The sequence below is a fragment of the Oenanthe melanoleuca genome, chromosome 20, assembly GCF_029582105.1.
Source record: "Oenanthe melanoleuca isolate GR-GAL-2019-014 chromosome 20, OMel1.0, whole genome shotgun sequence".
Classification (NCBI taxonomy): Eukaryota; Metazoa; Chordata; class Aves; order Passeriformes; family Muscicapidae; genus Oenanthe; species Oenanthe melanoleuca.
In genome coordinates, this window is record NC_079353.1 from 5,317,932 (window position 1) to 5,332,856 (window position 14,925).

General features: G+C 42.1%; 1 protein-coding gene across 5 annotated transcripts in view; it reads right to left on the reverse strand.

Moving 5' to 3' along the window:
• DIDO1 (death inducer-obliterator 1) overlaps positions 1-13,459 on the reverse strand; it is a 48,889-nt gene extending 35,430 nt beyond the window's left edge. For 2 of the 5 annotated variants that reach the window (XR_008841985.1, XM_056507696.1), the window contains exons 1-2: positions 12,298-12,392; positions 79-266 (exon numbers count right to left, since the gene is read on the reverse strand). Coding sequence is in view for 4 of the 5 variants with exons in the window: in XM_056507696.1 (XP_056363671.1) it covers positions 79-163 (85 nt within the window). In the remaining variant the exon portion in view is untranslated. Of the gene's footprint in view, positions 1-78; positions 267-11,731; positions 12,094-12,297; positions 12,447-13,375 lie in introns of those variants that run through there. The other 3 variants (XM_056507695.1, XM_056507694.1, XM_056507693.1) reach the window with 3 other exon arrangements.
• Between the last annotated feature and the right edge of the window lie 1,466 nt (positions 13,460-14,925).

Below are 14,925 nucleotides of genomic sequence, written 5' to 3' on the forward strand. Positions count from 1 at the left end.
AGAGGTTTCCCAAATTCTGAGATATAAATTTCAGCTAAAATGTAAATAACTGCGAAGGATCTCCAATGTCCTCTGTACCTGACACAGCATCAGAGGCTCCAATGGTTTCTCCTTGAAGAGCTGAGCCAGAGGAGGGCAGCACAGGATCAGAGTCATTCAGCATCCTCCAGCCAGCACATGCTGAATTTCCTGACTCAAGTGCCACACTGAATCTCTGAGTTGTCAGCAGGTCCAAATGCTATCAATCCTCTTTTTCCTGCTGGCTCCTGGAAAAAAAAGAAAGGGAAAGAATAAGGTATTGATATATTTATTAACTTATCTTAGTGTTGTTTAACTAAATTAGTAATTGTTTTGTTTCTATTACATTATAAAGCAAATTCCATTATTTTGTCTTCCTGACAGTTTTGCACTTCCAGAAAAACACTCGAACTGGAAAAAAGTCAATATTAAGCAATACCCCTCCTCAGTTACCAACAGCAGAGACCTTTGAAAGAAATAAAAAAGATGATTGCACTCAAGCTAATTCACTTAGATTAAATTAAGATTTTCAGAACAGCAACAAAACTGTAGTGAAAAATTTAGTCCATGTGCAGTATCCAAAAGCCTTCTGAGAGTGGAATTTACTAAGTGCAGACTGTCAATGAAAATACAGAAATGCTTTTAAACTCCATTAGCATGGCCCAGCTTGCAATAGGGCAGGTTTACTGATTTATACCAAATTTCAATCCAGGAGACACTGCAGCTTTGAGCACCTGAGCTCAATCACCAGTAGGCAATGTCTGCATCAACCCAAAGTAGCCTCCCAGACTACAAGAACACTGGAAAAGAATTTTGGAGGTAAAGGAGGACCAGCTGGACAGGATGAACTGGACTGTAACAAATTAGTGGAGACAAAAGAACGAAACTGAACACAGACCCTGTGTGTCAGCACCCTGCAATTAAAGATGCAAGGGAACTGCCACAGCAGATGCAGGATGTAGCTAAAACAATAATAATTCTCTGAAGAAAATAAAAGTTTCTTATTAAAACTTCAGGTGAGGAGACATACAAATTTAAAAATAAGTTACATAATCCCTCAAAGACATGTCAATACATAGCTCAACTTTGATTTTTAAATTTTTATTTTTTACAAATCTCAGAAGCCCCAGCTCCTAAAGCACCTGTGCTCTTCAAAAGCTCTAAGCACTCATTATCTCTAGGTGTTCTCCAGTGCCACTGGCCTGAAAAAAAAAGGATGAGGGAAAAACAAACTCCTCCCCAAACACAATTTTCATCAGTGAATCACTTTATTTCATGAACTATAAATCTCAAGATTTGCATGACTGTGGCAGAGAAGAATTAGTAAAAACAATACTAATTGTACTAATTGGGAGTGTAGAGCTAGACTCACATCAGTATTTCTTCTTTTCCTGTGCCTTTTCTATAAGGGATTATGTGCATTCTTTGCCTCAGCCAACCACTACCATTCCAAGAACAGGAAGAAGAATTAAACAGCAAAAAAGAACAGAACACACTAATTATAAAGCCCCTGGTGGTGTATCTCATGGCACTGAATACCTCTCTAATGGGTATTTTGCTCCAATGTCTGAATCAGGGATTACAGCCAGGGACTCCATCATTGAGTTTAAAGTGCCTCCTCCCACAGTGTTGTTCTGTAAGAACCTTTCAATTTCCCTGTTCAGAATCTCCAACTGATCACACACCATGCAGTTTTTAAGTGATTTTTTTTTTTTTTTAAGGGAGAGGAAAATCAGCTAATCACTTCTTGTTTAATTCTGTATTAAATAAATTATGAAACAAACTAAGCCTCTAGCACACACAGAAAGTCCCTCCTGTTTGGGAATTTACCCAGAAGAAGGAACTGTCTGCAGGGCTGTGTTCAGTGCTGCACCTGGCCATCCAAGGCCTGCGTGAAACCTGCTCTCCAAATCATGTTTGAGACACCAAGTACCACCCCAACATTCCAAACCCAGAACCAGCAGCATCTCTCAGGAGACACAGCTGGCTGAACTCAAAAAGCATCTTCCAGGGTCACTCACTGCCCACCAAGTGGCTCAGCTGCACAGGGCCCAGGCTCCAGCTCTGATTTAACAGAGAACACCTTTAACACTTGTAATACCTAAAACCAAATATTCTATGCTTTTGCTCTACTAGATATCACCTAATTGCTATTACCTGTATTATCTCTATTAGCTACAGAAAAACAATTTTATGGAACTCCAATTTAAAAATAATTCCAAATTTGAGAGAGAAAAAATATACAGTGCACTTAAAACACTGAAGTTACAGACCCCATGTTTACTGTAAAATGCCTGGCTGTATCTTATTATTATTTACTATCTCCACTTTTCACTTTCCCATGTGATTCAAAATATTTTTCATGAGAAATACAGGAAGTTTCAAACTTAATATACATGAACCTGCTCTAGTAGAATTGCATCTTAATACAGGCTAAATTTAATTGCCTAAAAGAAGCTGAAAAGTCAAGCATTATCAAAACACAAAGGGATGAAGCCTTAACTCACAATTATATTTTGAACTTTTAAGCAAATGTTCTACAAACTGCCTACAAAAATATTTACCACAACATATGGCAACTTTGGAATCTTCAAATGCCTCTTTCTCTTCCAGATTCAGTGGGACTTTTTGTTCATTTTGTTCTGTTTGTCCTCAAGTTCAGTGTTCAGCAGCAGCTGAGATACTGACAGAAATGTCAACAGAAGCAGCAAAATGGCAATCTTGTTTTAAATGAGCTGAACATGCATGATAACTTTACTTATTTCCCCTAACATAGTATATTAATATTTCACATTTCTGAAACTAGATGCTCCAGCTGGAAACTGAAAATTATTGTATTTCCCCTAGTAGACAATTCCCATCAGCACTATCCTGTCCTTCTATGTTAGGTAACCGTATCTAATATTTTTCAAATATTAGAAAGGATATTTTGTTCCTCTGAAAAAACTGAGGTAAGAATTTCTACAAATGATGTGATAAAAAGGCAAACAAACATTAATAGACATACATTCAAAAGGCTGTGTTCCTTCTGAGGTTCACAGCTTCTGGGAGAAGCAGTCTCCCGTGGGAAAATGTCTAAAGTTTTTAGATCAACTATAAATGAATTTACAAATACAAATCAATAGTTGCTACAGTAGCAGGAGCATTCCACTGAAACAGAACAATCATGTAACTGGAAGGGGAGCACAAAGCTGATGAACAGTATCTCCAGAAAGAAGGTTCAGTCAAGGAAACATTTATTTTGGTTTTTTTCTTCTCCCCTTAGTTTTCAGGTATAGTGTTTCATATTTTCAAAAACAAGTTAGGCACTCGATTTCACTCTAGACTTAAATTCCAGAAGCAATAGAAGCACAGAGGTATTGTACCCCAGAAAACAAATCAGAACCGTCACAAGCTTTTAATTTCAAATTGGTCAACTATTCCCAAGCAGTAACAAACCCGAAATCACAGGGCTGCCACACTGCAGGAGCAGAGACCAGCACTCACATTCAGTCGCCCTGTGGGTTCTCCAACTGCTGCAAACCCTTGTGGTTTTCAACAAAGAGACTGAAGACATTCCAGAACAGACTCAGAAGCCAATTTATAATCAGAGATTGAGAGTCCCAAATTTCAAATCCTGCTACTGCAACACCTCACAACACACGTTAAAAATCTAAACTCCATCACACCTTCGCTAAACAAACAAAAAACCTGCTTGTAATCTCCCTTTCACATTCAGACAAAACCTCACCTCTTATCTACTGCCTTGCATTGTGAGCCAGCACTGAGAAATCACAGGTGAAAAAGGAGAGATTATCTCTGCCGGTACCACAGAGCTGAGGTATAACACACCTGGATCTGCTGACTTCATTAAGCCCTTTTTAGGATGCCAAACTTAACTCGATCTGAGGTGACAGAGCAAAGCTTTTCAAGAACACTAACGTGCCCATCTCTTCGTGTCTGTACTTCTAGATAAAGGACAATTCAATAAATTATGACAAATATTCAGATCGGGATTTCAATTTTTATTTTTTCTTTTTTCCCTGAAGAGAAAATAAAAGCACAGTGGGTTCTCTGACTGCATCAAGGTTTTGTCTTTTCTGGAGATTATTGTTTTAACTGCATTAAAAACTCACTGCTTCACTCTAAAAAATGATCTTGAAAAAAAATCTAGTAATAAAACCTTTAACATGAACTAAACCCATCCCAAAAAAAGTAATTTCATTTCTTGTTTATCTGAGGAGTTGTGTACAAAAATGTCTGTCAGTATTCAGGATAAATTCTTCAGATTCAGCTCAGTTTAGATTTTATTCAGTGTTTTAAGAACAGTGATCTTTATTCCCTCATTCTCACATGTAGTAGCAAAATATGCTGCATTTTATTCCCTGATCTTGATGTCAGCTTTCTTTACCATGCAGCCAATTTGCTGTAATCTGCAACAAAGCTGATGCCTTATTAGGGATTACACCAACCCCCTGCACGACTGCTTTAGTCCAAATGATTAATACCTGACACTTACTCATTCTCTTATCTGTACTGCATTGAGAACTCTACAGGAATGTCTGTGACTTTGAGAGATCACACGTAGACATACCTACATAAACACCCATGGAAGGAAGATTCGCTCCTACTTAAAACTTGGGAGAGATAACATTTACATCTCTTAGACTTTTACATTAAGTCTTCATATTTAAACTCCAGTTACTGTGTTAGATACATTATGGAGAATGGCCATGCTCCAAGGATGGGAATCTCAACAAATAGTACAAGGTTCTGTAAGTTTCTGAACACAGGATTGGTGAATCTGCAAGGAAATTCAAAGCATGATTTGACATCAGCTAGGTTTTCAAAGCAGGTATCATTCATTAGTGACCAATTTCATGTCCATGTCCTAACACAAATCCAGTCTGTCCCAGTACAGATGATACTAGCTTCAGTTAAAATGAGTTGTACTTGTTTTTCAGATTTATTTTTATTAGTTTCCTGAGAATTAGCTTAATATGCAAAGTACATCTGAAACAATGATATCCCAGTCAGGTTTCTAAAATATCAAAGAAACTGCAAGATGTTACAGAGTAGAAAACATCCTTTCCAGAATGATATAACAGTGATTTACGTCCCAATTTACACTCATTTTATTCTCAATTTATTCCCTGTAAAAATGTTTGGCCTAGGATAGCCTACTTTAAGTGTTAAAAATTCCTAATCAGCAAATATAATCACATGAGTAGAAACAAAACAGTCTGAGAACTCACATAAGGATTTAATTTCTGATGAAAATAAATGTTGGCATGGGTTAGTTGATGCACTCCTACTCAGAAGATTGATCCAAATGAAAATTATACTGCATCCCTTTTTGGCAAAGATGACAGCTGGGAAACCTGCACTTTCTGCAAAGCAGCAGCAAAATTAATTCCTTGCATCAACAGGCACTACAAAAGCAGCCCTAGAGATGCCAGTAGGGCACCACCTACTTTGTACAGGAACAAGCAGCTCCAGTGAGACCAGGGACAAAAGTGCAATTCAGTGACCCCCAAGAACAGCAGGAACAGGTTCTGCCCTGGCTCTGGACATGTTCCCTCCACCTGCTCAGCCATGAAAGATGAAAGGACAGATACTCTAATGACATAGAAAGCAACAGAAAATCAGATTCCACAGCACAGCCTTTTATTTTCATGTAAAACACATCCACTGCTTGCTAATTTAACTATCTTATGAAGGGAAACATCTTCCAAACAGATGTGAAATGGAGCTTGTGACAACGAGAGGCAATGAGAGTTGAAGAATGACAGGTCACAGTCCTAAAGCTTAAATCTGGATACTGGGAGACATGAAAACTGTGGCCCTAACTCCTCCCCTGCACTCCAAATAAATTACTGTATCACTGCTTGACTGCTATAGCCAAGCTGCACCTCAAGGTCAAAAGTCCAGCATTCCTGACAATTACAAAAATTTCATGCCAGAAGTTTACATTTGAAATATTGTGTTAAAATAACGGTATTTCAATGCTTATAATTAGACCTAAAAGAATAAGCCCAAGGAGAATTAACATTACAAAACCTGTAGCACTTATCTCTAAATGCTTTGCTGGTTATCATTAAACACATTAAATTAATTCCAAGACTGCAAACAAAGCCACCACCTCCTCTACCCACAATACTAACAACTTGAAGTGGCAGTTAATTTCTTCCTATTCTAGAGTCAATGTCTTTTTCCCATTTCAAAAATGTAACAAGCTGTTACATTTGCAAGATGTAGATTGAACAGTAACACAGCCATGCTCCCCAGGAACACCCCAGCCTCATTTAAGAAACCTGCACTCTTCTTAAACACTGCAGGAAGCAATAATTATTCTAGGCCAGTAGGAACAGTTCTTTACAGCCAAATTAAGACAAAATATTACCAAGATCCAGTTTTAAGGTAGTTTTTTTTTAGTATCAGGCCATTTACCATCTGGGTATTTATCTGTCAGGGATGGCACTACAGGCACTTACAGTCACAGCACACACAGTGTAATCAGACCTGCTGCTCCTGCCCTTGCTTCCCCAGCTCCATTACAGAGAGGTTCTACTCCTTGAAAAGCCTCATTTTTCAGTGTTGGGGAGCACCCCAACCTGCCAAAAGTAATGGAAAAGAACTGACAGGTTTGGGAGGCCAGGCTGTCCCAAGATAGAAATGGCTGAACCAAGGGATGAAGAATCTGCACTCTCTGAAGGTGGTGGACAGGGTGTTCATGGTACCCACAAGAGAGGAGGGCAAAGCCTTTTTTATGTTTGGCCTAAAAATTCTTTCAAATGTTCATGGTATAAACACACAACAGGGGAGCCCATTAAGTGCACATTTATATGACACCACATACCAACACAAAGCGCTGACACCAATCAACTAATGAGATTTAAAATGCAAACACACATTAACTACTTTTTTTTAAATTTTCAAAGATGCAGAAACAAGTTTTCAATCTCCTTCTAGACTTTTCCGTAATGAAAAATGACACTTAATAAATTTCACAAGATCAATACTTTTCAAAAGTAGGAAATAGTGAAGAGTTTAATTTTAAAATAAGTTTCAGAGCAAACCAGCTTAATGGCTTACTTTTTTAAATACAAGGAAATTGATTATTCCATGAAAAAACAGCTTCCCTTAATAACAAAGATACACTCACTTGGTCTCTGTACTTGCAGTAATAGAGACATTAACCTTTCCAAATTAAAATGTCTTCAGTCACACACTATAAACCCCTCTGCTGTGTCTGAAACTAAAACACCATCAGGTTTTCCATGGTTCCTGTCAGGCTGCTCACTTACCTTACATAAGCCTCATAGGAGGGAGAGCCAGTGCCTCACAGGATGGAAACCTGGGCTGGCACAGGCCAGCAGTCCTGCACGTTTGCAGGGAATGTGTGACTCCTGGAAGTGAGGAATTCAATGTGTGTGCACAGCAGCAGAATATCAGATTAGCAGCACACACTCTGGGCCCAGCAGCAGTTAGAGTGCAAAGACAGACAGCACCTCCACAGCACAAGAGAACTGCAGCAAGCAAAAACAGAGCAGCTCCCTGGTTTATGTAAAGCAAAACACACACACACTGAAGTTTATTTTTCATGTCTTTCTGGTTAAAACCCTCTTACTTCAGACTGCAGCACACAGAACTCCAGCAGTCAAGGGAAGAACGGATGGACTGCTGGGTAGATCATGCACAGAATGAGAATGGCACCAGGCATTACTGGCATTTTATTCTGGGCAAGCAGCAAAAAGAGCTTCTTTGAGCCAGACTGAAGTTCTCACAGTTAAATTCAGCTGAATAGCAATTTCTCATAGAAATAGTCAAGGCACTTTAGCAGCAGGCCCATCAGATATCTGGCAAACACAAAGATTTAATTTAATAACAGATCCTACCTACACTACAGATGTTGCCTGTCACAATTGCACAAGTCAGGAAAGTTAAGGGCTACAGCCCCTAATCAACAGAGCTGTGCTGGCACAAGTGCCTCATATTGGTGTAATTAGATCTGCAAAACTGTACTTTTACCTGTCTGTGCTGCTTGCAGGGTGGGGCACGTGAGCACCACCTGTGCAGTGGGCTCTCAGGGCAGCTGCAAAGGTAATCTCAGCTCTTAACCTCAGCTCTACCACAGGCTCTTCCAAGCAGGGAAGCAGCTCATCTCAGGGGGCAAAAAAAAAAAAGACTGAAAACTCAATCAAATTCCTCGGGAGGAGTTGTTACATTGGCAAAGAGATTCTAAGGTAGGTGTGTAGGCAGGAGAGGCTTTGCCAGCACAGCTCTGTGTCAGCAGCTAGGGACAGAACTGTGACAACAGCACCGACAAACTTCAGAAACTCCTAACACAAGGCACTTACACTGTGCACATGCTCCAAGCTGTAAGCCCATAACTGTGTTTGGGAAACGAAATTCATAGCGACTGTAGTGCTCTTTACATTTATGAAAGCATTAATTTTAAGAGGGAAGAAAAGTATTACATATGTCATTTTTATATTTTAGTCAGAGTTCCATGGTATCCTAGGCAGATACTGATTTAGCAACAGACTGACATTTGGCATTTCACTACTCCTACAACACCTTCTGAAGCCTTTACTCACATTCTTCTGAGTAAAATAATCCCATACTCGCCCTAACAACGAAAATTTCGCCCCCAAAAAATAAGATTTTGGGTCAGGTTTACTTCAGCTTTCAGGGTCTGAACAGCATGAGCAAAAAATCAGGTAACAAACAGATTTTGCCCATAAAGGAAAGCTGTGGGCAGAATCAAAGCAGTGTAGGTAGCTCTGCTCTTTTCTTTTTCCCTTTTATACAGATTAAGAAGCAATAAACACAACTTCAGGTGGCCAAATGCTTAGATTAAAAACCCAAGCACGATCATCTCTTTACAGGAAACCTTTTAAAGGCTCCAGCAAAAGCCAATTTTACAAGTCACGGTTGAAAGTTTAGTCAACAGAAGTATCAATTACAAACACTGCCGGGGTATTACTCAATACACAGGATCTTTAGCACTCATTTTACATAATCTTCAATGAAATTTTTTTGCAAATACATACTATTTATTTGCCTAACGCTCAGTTTCTGCTACTGACTTTGATCTCTTGAGCAAATGCCCAGGAAACATTGCTTTGGGAAGGCAATTCACAGCCTCTGGCATTCCTCCACCGGGACACCAGGGAAATTAGTTCTTTATCAGGGTCGTTAGCAACATTCAGCTGTAAATTCAACAGCTAAAGCAGAGAATCTTAAAGATCAACTTTTCACAATCCCACATCTTATTTTTAAATAATCTATCATTCCTGACCCTACCAGTACAGATGCTGAAGAAAACAAAATCATGTGGTTATACAGTTTTTTCCCTTAGTTTGTAAAAAGTGAGCCAAAATATAACCTCTGGAACTAGCTATCAATTTTATTCTTATTTCATCAAAACAGCTTCATTAAAGGAAGTAAACAAAAATGAACTTTTTCCAAATTTGATGAAACACAGTAATTACAGCACGCTGATTATGTTATTAAGGATGCAGTAAAGGCAGCTGAGTTTCCAGTTTTGATTAGAATTTACTAGGAGAACACACATAATGCTCATTTAATGTGTGTGTTTGAGCTGCCTAACTGGAAATTTTAGCTTTTTAACCTTAAAGTCTAGCAGTGTTCTTAAGACCACCATCAACAACGTCTGTCAAATATCTGCTTATTTCAGAAGCTGCCTTAGATAAAAGCTTCCCAGCAGTGAATCCTCCAAGCATTACCTGAGAGCTGAGAAGTCAGGCCTGACTGCACACACAAACAGGAACCAGCTCTTACATAAACTGGAGAAATCTTACTGCTATTAAAATCCTCTCCTTCTATCTCCTACCACTGCACAAGAGACACAAGGCAGAAAGTGCAGCGGAGAATAAAATGGTGCAGAGATACCAGTTCTGTCAACTAAAGCCATTTAATGTCACTTTTGCCCAGTCCAAGCCCTGCTCCTACTTCTACCAGTTACATTTTATAAGTGTCAGCCCAACCCCTTTAATCCTTGCTCTTCCTGTTCCCACTAATACCTCCAGCTTAAAGTTTCAGGCTGTACAGAATTAAAATCTTACAGTCGTTAAGTTACAACTATAAAGACAATTACTATCTTAAAGCAGAAACAAATAATGTGATCAACTGCCAGAAAAATCTGAGTAGTGAAGTTGGATTAAGCAGAACAAATACTGGCTTCTAGGAGTTCACTAGACACTGAAAAAATATTTATTCAATTTTATCTACTAACCTAGATTCGATTCTATTTGCATTGCTTTGGGGAGTTCCATGGTTTTGGTGTTATTTGCTTTTTTAATTCAAAATCCATCTTTTAATTATATGAAAACACCCTCTGAATCATTGTGTGAATAGATATTAGTTTACATTATTATTGCATATTTCAATAGTTTAAAAAACTGCATGTATTTTTACACTGTTTATATATATATATCTATTTGCAACACAGCAAGTCCTTCATTTGCATACCAACAGAAAATATCCCTTAAAGAAACAAACAACACAAAAAGTTTGCAAAATAATTGTTTAAATGCTGGTCTTGAAAACACCAATTAATTGATTTTCTAATCACTGGAGTCAAGCAGTCTCAATGGAGGCTGAAGGCCAACATGAGCCTTTAGTCTTTCACCCCAGTGCATTAAAACACCTTTATGTGTGACATGTCTCTGGAACTGTCAAGGGAAAAAAAATTAAGGCCTAACTGAAGAGTTATTTTAAGCTCACGTCCATATTTATTCCTATAGAAAGCTCTAAATGTCAAGGAATGATAACAAGCAGCTGGCACACATAAAAGTGGAGCATAACCTAGAATATCTGCTACAATTAACACAGTACATAGTACACTTGGACAGTAACTACACATCATTTACACTGACCAGCAATCAAATTGCTTAAACAGCTGGCAAATATTTTTTGTAAAAGTAGCACCAAGACGGTTAAAGATAAACTAAATCAAATTACCCTTTAAAAGAAAGCTGAAGGAAATACACAAAAAGGCAAACAGTGGGAAAAGTTACCAAAAATAAAGCAAAATAGAGTTTAATATTACCTGCCAAAGAATTTAGTTAAACACAACTGTGATTAGTAAGTATTCAAAAGAGCTATTTCTGAAAAAAATGTGAACCCTATTATCCAGGGGAAAACCAACCAAACAAAAAACCCAGGGTATTTAGGAATGCTATATACATTCTTCTGAGTTAAATAAAAAAAACTTTTTTCTCTCCCTGACGTTCCTGGAAGGAAAACCCATGAAAGCAAAAGAGCACGTTAACTGTTTCAAATTACTGGAGATAAAAACTGCAGGGCGAGCATAACACACAGAATACACATTCATTTTATAACACATTGCGAGACTGTAACATTCTTTCCAAGTTAAAAATGACAAGATAAGAAGATTTTCATTATCACAACTAAAACATAAGATGCTGCTTGGAGGTATAAACTATTTAACTGTATGAAACAAAATGTGGTCGCCACCAAATAATGGTTTTTGCAAGCCAAATATCACCACCTCCAAGAGACAGCATTTAAGTACATTAGTACCATTTAAGCACATTAGTGCAAGTGACAGGAAATTGGCAAGAAATTAATTAAATATTTAAAATCAGCCAACAGTTCCTACTGTGTAAATATTCCGGGTTTTTTTTTCTCCCTACAAAATAGTCTGCAGAACATGATAAAGTTCAACTCCTCGTGTTTAACTCACCAATAAGGAGATCCCTCCTTTGCCCAGAGAAAATCAACATCTCTCCAAGGCAGGGAAGTTTCAGTGCCCCCCGCCGCAGCCCCGGCACGATTTGGGTCGGGCTCGGCTGGGTCTCTGGTGCCCGGGGCCGGGGGTCAGTCGCTGGTGCCGTCACGAAGCCGCTTCCCGGGCTCAGCTTGGCCATGACGCGATGGGCTCCGAGCGCACCCGGCCTCTGCTCGCCTCTCCTCCCCCCCAAGATGGAGGAGCCGCCTTCACCCGCTCCACCCGCGGAGCGGCCGTTCCGCTCCGGCCCCGCCGCGGCGCGAGCCCAGGGCCTCCTCCGGGACTGAACGGAGCCGCCGCCTTCTCCGGACCGGACCGGGCCAGACCGTGCCGTGCCCTCGCCCCGCTGCTCCCCAGGGAACCCCCCACACCCGAGCCGCTCCGGCCGCCCGCCCGCCTCCATTTTAGAGCGAGCCCGAAGGCGGCCGGGCCGCCTTTCCCGCGACCTCCCTGCCGCAGCGGCGGCCCCGCTCCCGCTCTCCTCCCGCCCCGGTGTTCTCCCACCCGCCTCCCGCACTCACCGCGAGCAGGGAAGGGGGGCTCTCGCCGCGGCCGCCAAAGGTCTCAGCCGCGCCGCGCCGCCATTTCCTCCTCGCTCCGCGGCAGCGCTGGGCGGGGTCGCCCCGCCCCCGCCACCATCGACACCGAGATGGCGGCGGCGGGGCCAGAGCGCCGCCCTTGGCGCGCGGCCCCGGGAGGACCCGGCGGGCGCTGGGCGGGAGATCGGCGACCACGGCCCTCAGTACCATGGCGACCGCTCCTCTCACGGCGCCCTCAGCGCTATCGTAGCTCTGCGCCATGGCGATTCCCTCTCAGACGGGGCCCTCAGCGCCATGGCGATTCCCCCTCTCACTAGGCCCTCAGCGCCATGGCGATTGCCCCTCACACAGTGCCCTCAACGCCATGGCGATTGCCCCTCACACGGCGCCCACAGCGCCATGGCGATTCCCCCTCACACAGTGCCCTCAACGCCATGGCGATTGCCCCTCACACGGCGCCCACAGCGCTATGGCGATTCCCCCTCACACGGCGCCCTCAGCGCCATGGCGATTGCCCCTCACACAGCGCCCACAGCGCTATGGCGATTCACCCTCACACGGCGCCCTCAGCGCCATGGCTATTCCCCCTCACACTGGGCCCTCAGCGCCATGGCGATTCCCCCTCACACGGTGCCCTCACCGCCATGGCGATTCCCCCTCACACGGTGCCCTCACCGCCATGGCGATTCCCCCTCACACTGGGCCCTCAGCGCCATGGCGATTCCCCCTCACACGGTGCCCTCACCGCCATGGCGATTCCCCCTCACACGGCGCCCTCAGCGCCATGGCGATTCCCCCTCACACGGCGCGCCGCCCTTGCCCGTTCTGCGCTCACTCCCCGGGCCCCTCGGGGCTCCCTCAGGCCCTCTCCCGTTTCTCCGCTCACAAACGCGGGCTGATCCCGAGAACGGCAGCTTTAGCCGTGATTCGTGAGGTAGGACGGGCACGGAGGAACACGGCAGAGGAGCCGGGCTGCTGCACAGCCACCTGCTCACAGCAGCTGTGCTCCCCACCTGTGCGCGTTCCACTGGGACTTGGTTGTTTTTTCTGTTCTACTCACACTGTTTGGCAAATTGCTGCTGTAATGCCTTGCTCTGGCTCAGAGTTAAGGAGTGCTGAGAGTGGAATGTTCTGTGAATTTGCCCATCCAACACATGGAGCCTCCACAGGAAACATCCTTGGTCAATGATTAAGCTACTAAAAAACCACTGCAGGATCCACGCTGCTACAATTCGCTACAGAGAATTAAATACCATTTACGTGTTGAATTCCTTCTGTCGCTTTTTGGGACATTTGCACTCAGAAATATCCACAGTCACTGAGGGAACCCAGGGGGTACAGAACACCCCCAACACCATACAGAGACTCCTGACCTGGGCACTTGAAGAGTCTTTGAACAGCTGGAGATGTCAGGTTTGGCTCTTTGATTACCCTGATCCTGCACATTTTTCCTCATGGGTTGATAAAGCAGGTTTCAGGTGGATTCTGGATAGATACAGTGTTTATTGAGATTAAGGAATGAAAATGGGAGGAAAAACAACCCTATCTAGGAATCATTCTACAGATTTACAGGATTCTGTCAAGTAATTTGATTACATCTTTTAGGAGTCTATTAATGAGACTTCTGGTGGCAAAAGCTCAGGATAATGTTGGAAAACCTGCTATTAGCATAGTCAGCCTCTTTCTCCAGCTGTAAAACTGGCCAGTTTTAATACTTAACTCAGGAACACCAAGAGCTAACCATAAAAGATTCCTGTGCAAAAGTACAAAACACCACAATTACAGGCAAGCAGGAATTCTGCAACTACAGAGCTGCAATAAATGAAATCACATGGAGGGGAAATACCTTAGGGTTTGGTAAATGAAGCTGCACTGTGATTTATGCTTTGGGAAAAGCTAATCACATGCTTTTCATGGATAAATTTAGCATCTAAGGGTTACTCAAACCCAGGAATTACACACTAACAGAGAGGGAACACACAAAACAAGGAATTGCACAGCAGCAGTGAACAGGGGATGCCTGCCATAAGGATTTCTGCAGTGAAACAGGTATTAAATTCCTCTTACACACATTTAGTAAGAGGCTTACAGCACTTTAACATAGTGGTGATGCAATCTCCACCCCCAGTGTGAGCACACTACACTTGCAAGCACAAAACCTCTGCACCTTTGTGTTAAAGCCAGTCAGAGGTTCTACCTTTGCTGACTAAACATGTGTCACTTCATCAGCAGCACCTCAGTTCTTTCTCTGCCTTGTTGTCTTCCTAATTATTTTCCTGTTACAGCCTAATTTCCTTTAACTTGGGAAATTTACTCCTGGGTTACTGGTCTGAATCTACATCATCTTGGCAGCAAAGAAAGAGGAGGTGTTTTTGGTTATAATGTGAGTTTTGTTTCCCTTTAGGCCCTCTCTCCTGTAACATCCTGGTAATTTGTAACTGATTTGAAATTAAAACTCTCCTGGGAAATCCTAGCAGGGATTAATAACCATCAATCAGCTTCTAAAACAGTCTAATAATCATCTTACCTCCTTAGACAGCAGAGAAGCTTATGCTGAGATAGCCACAAATCCCTCAGCACTAACTCTCAAAATTTTTTTCTACTTCCTTC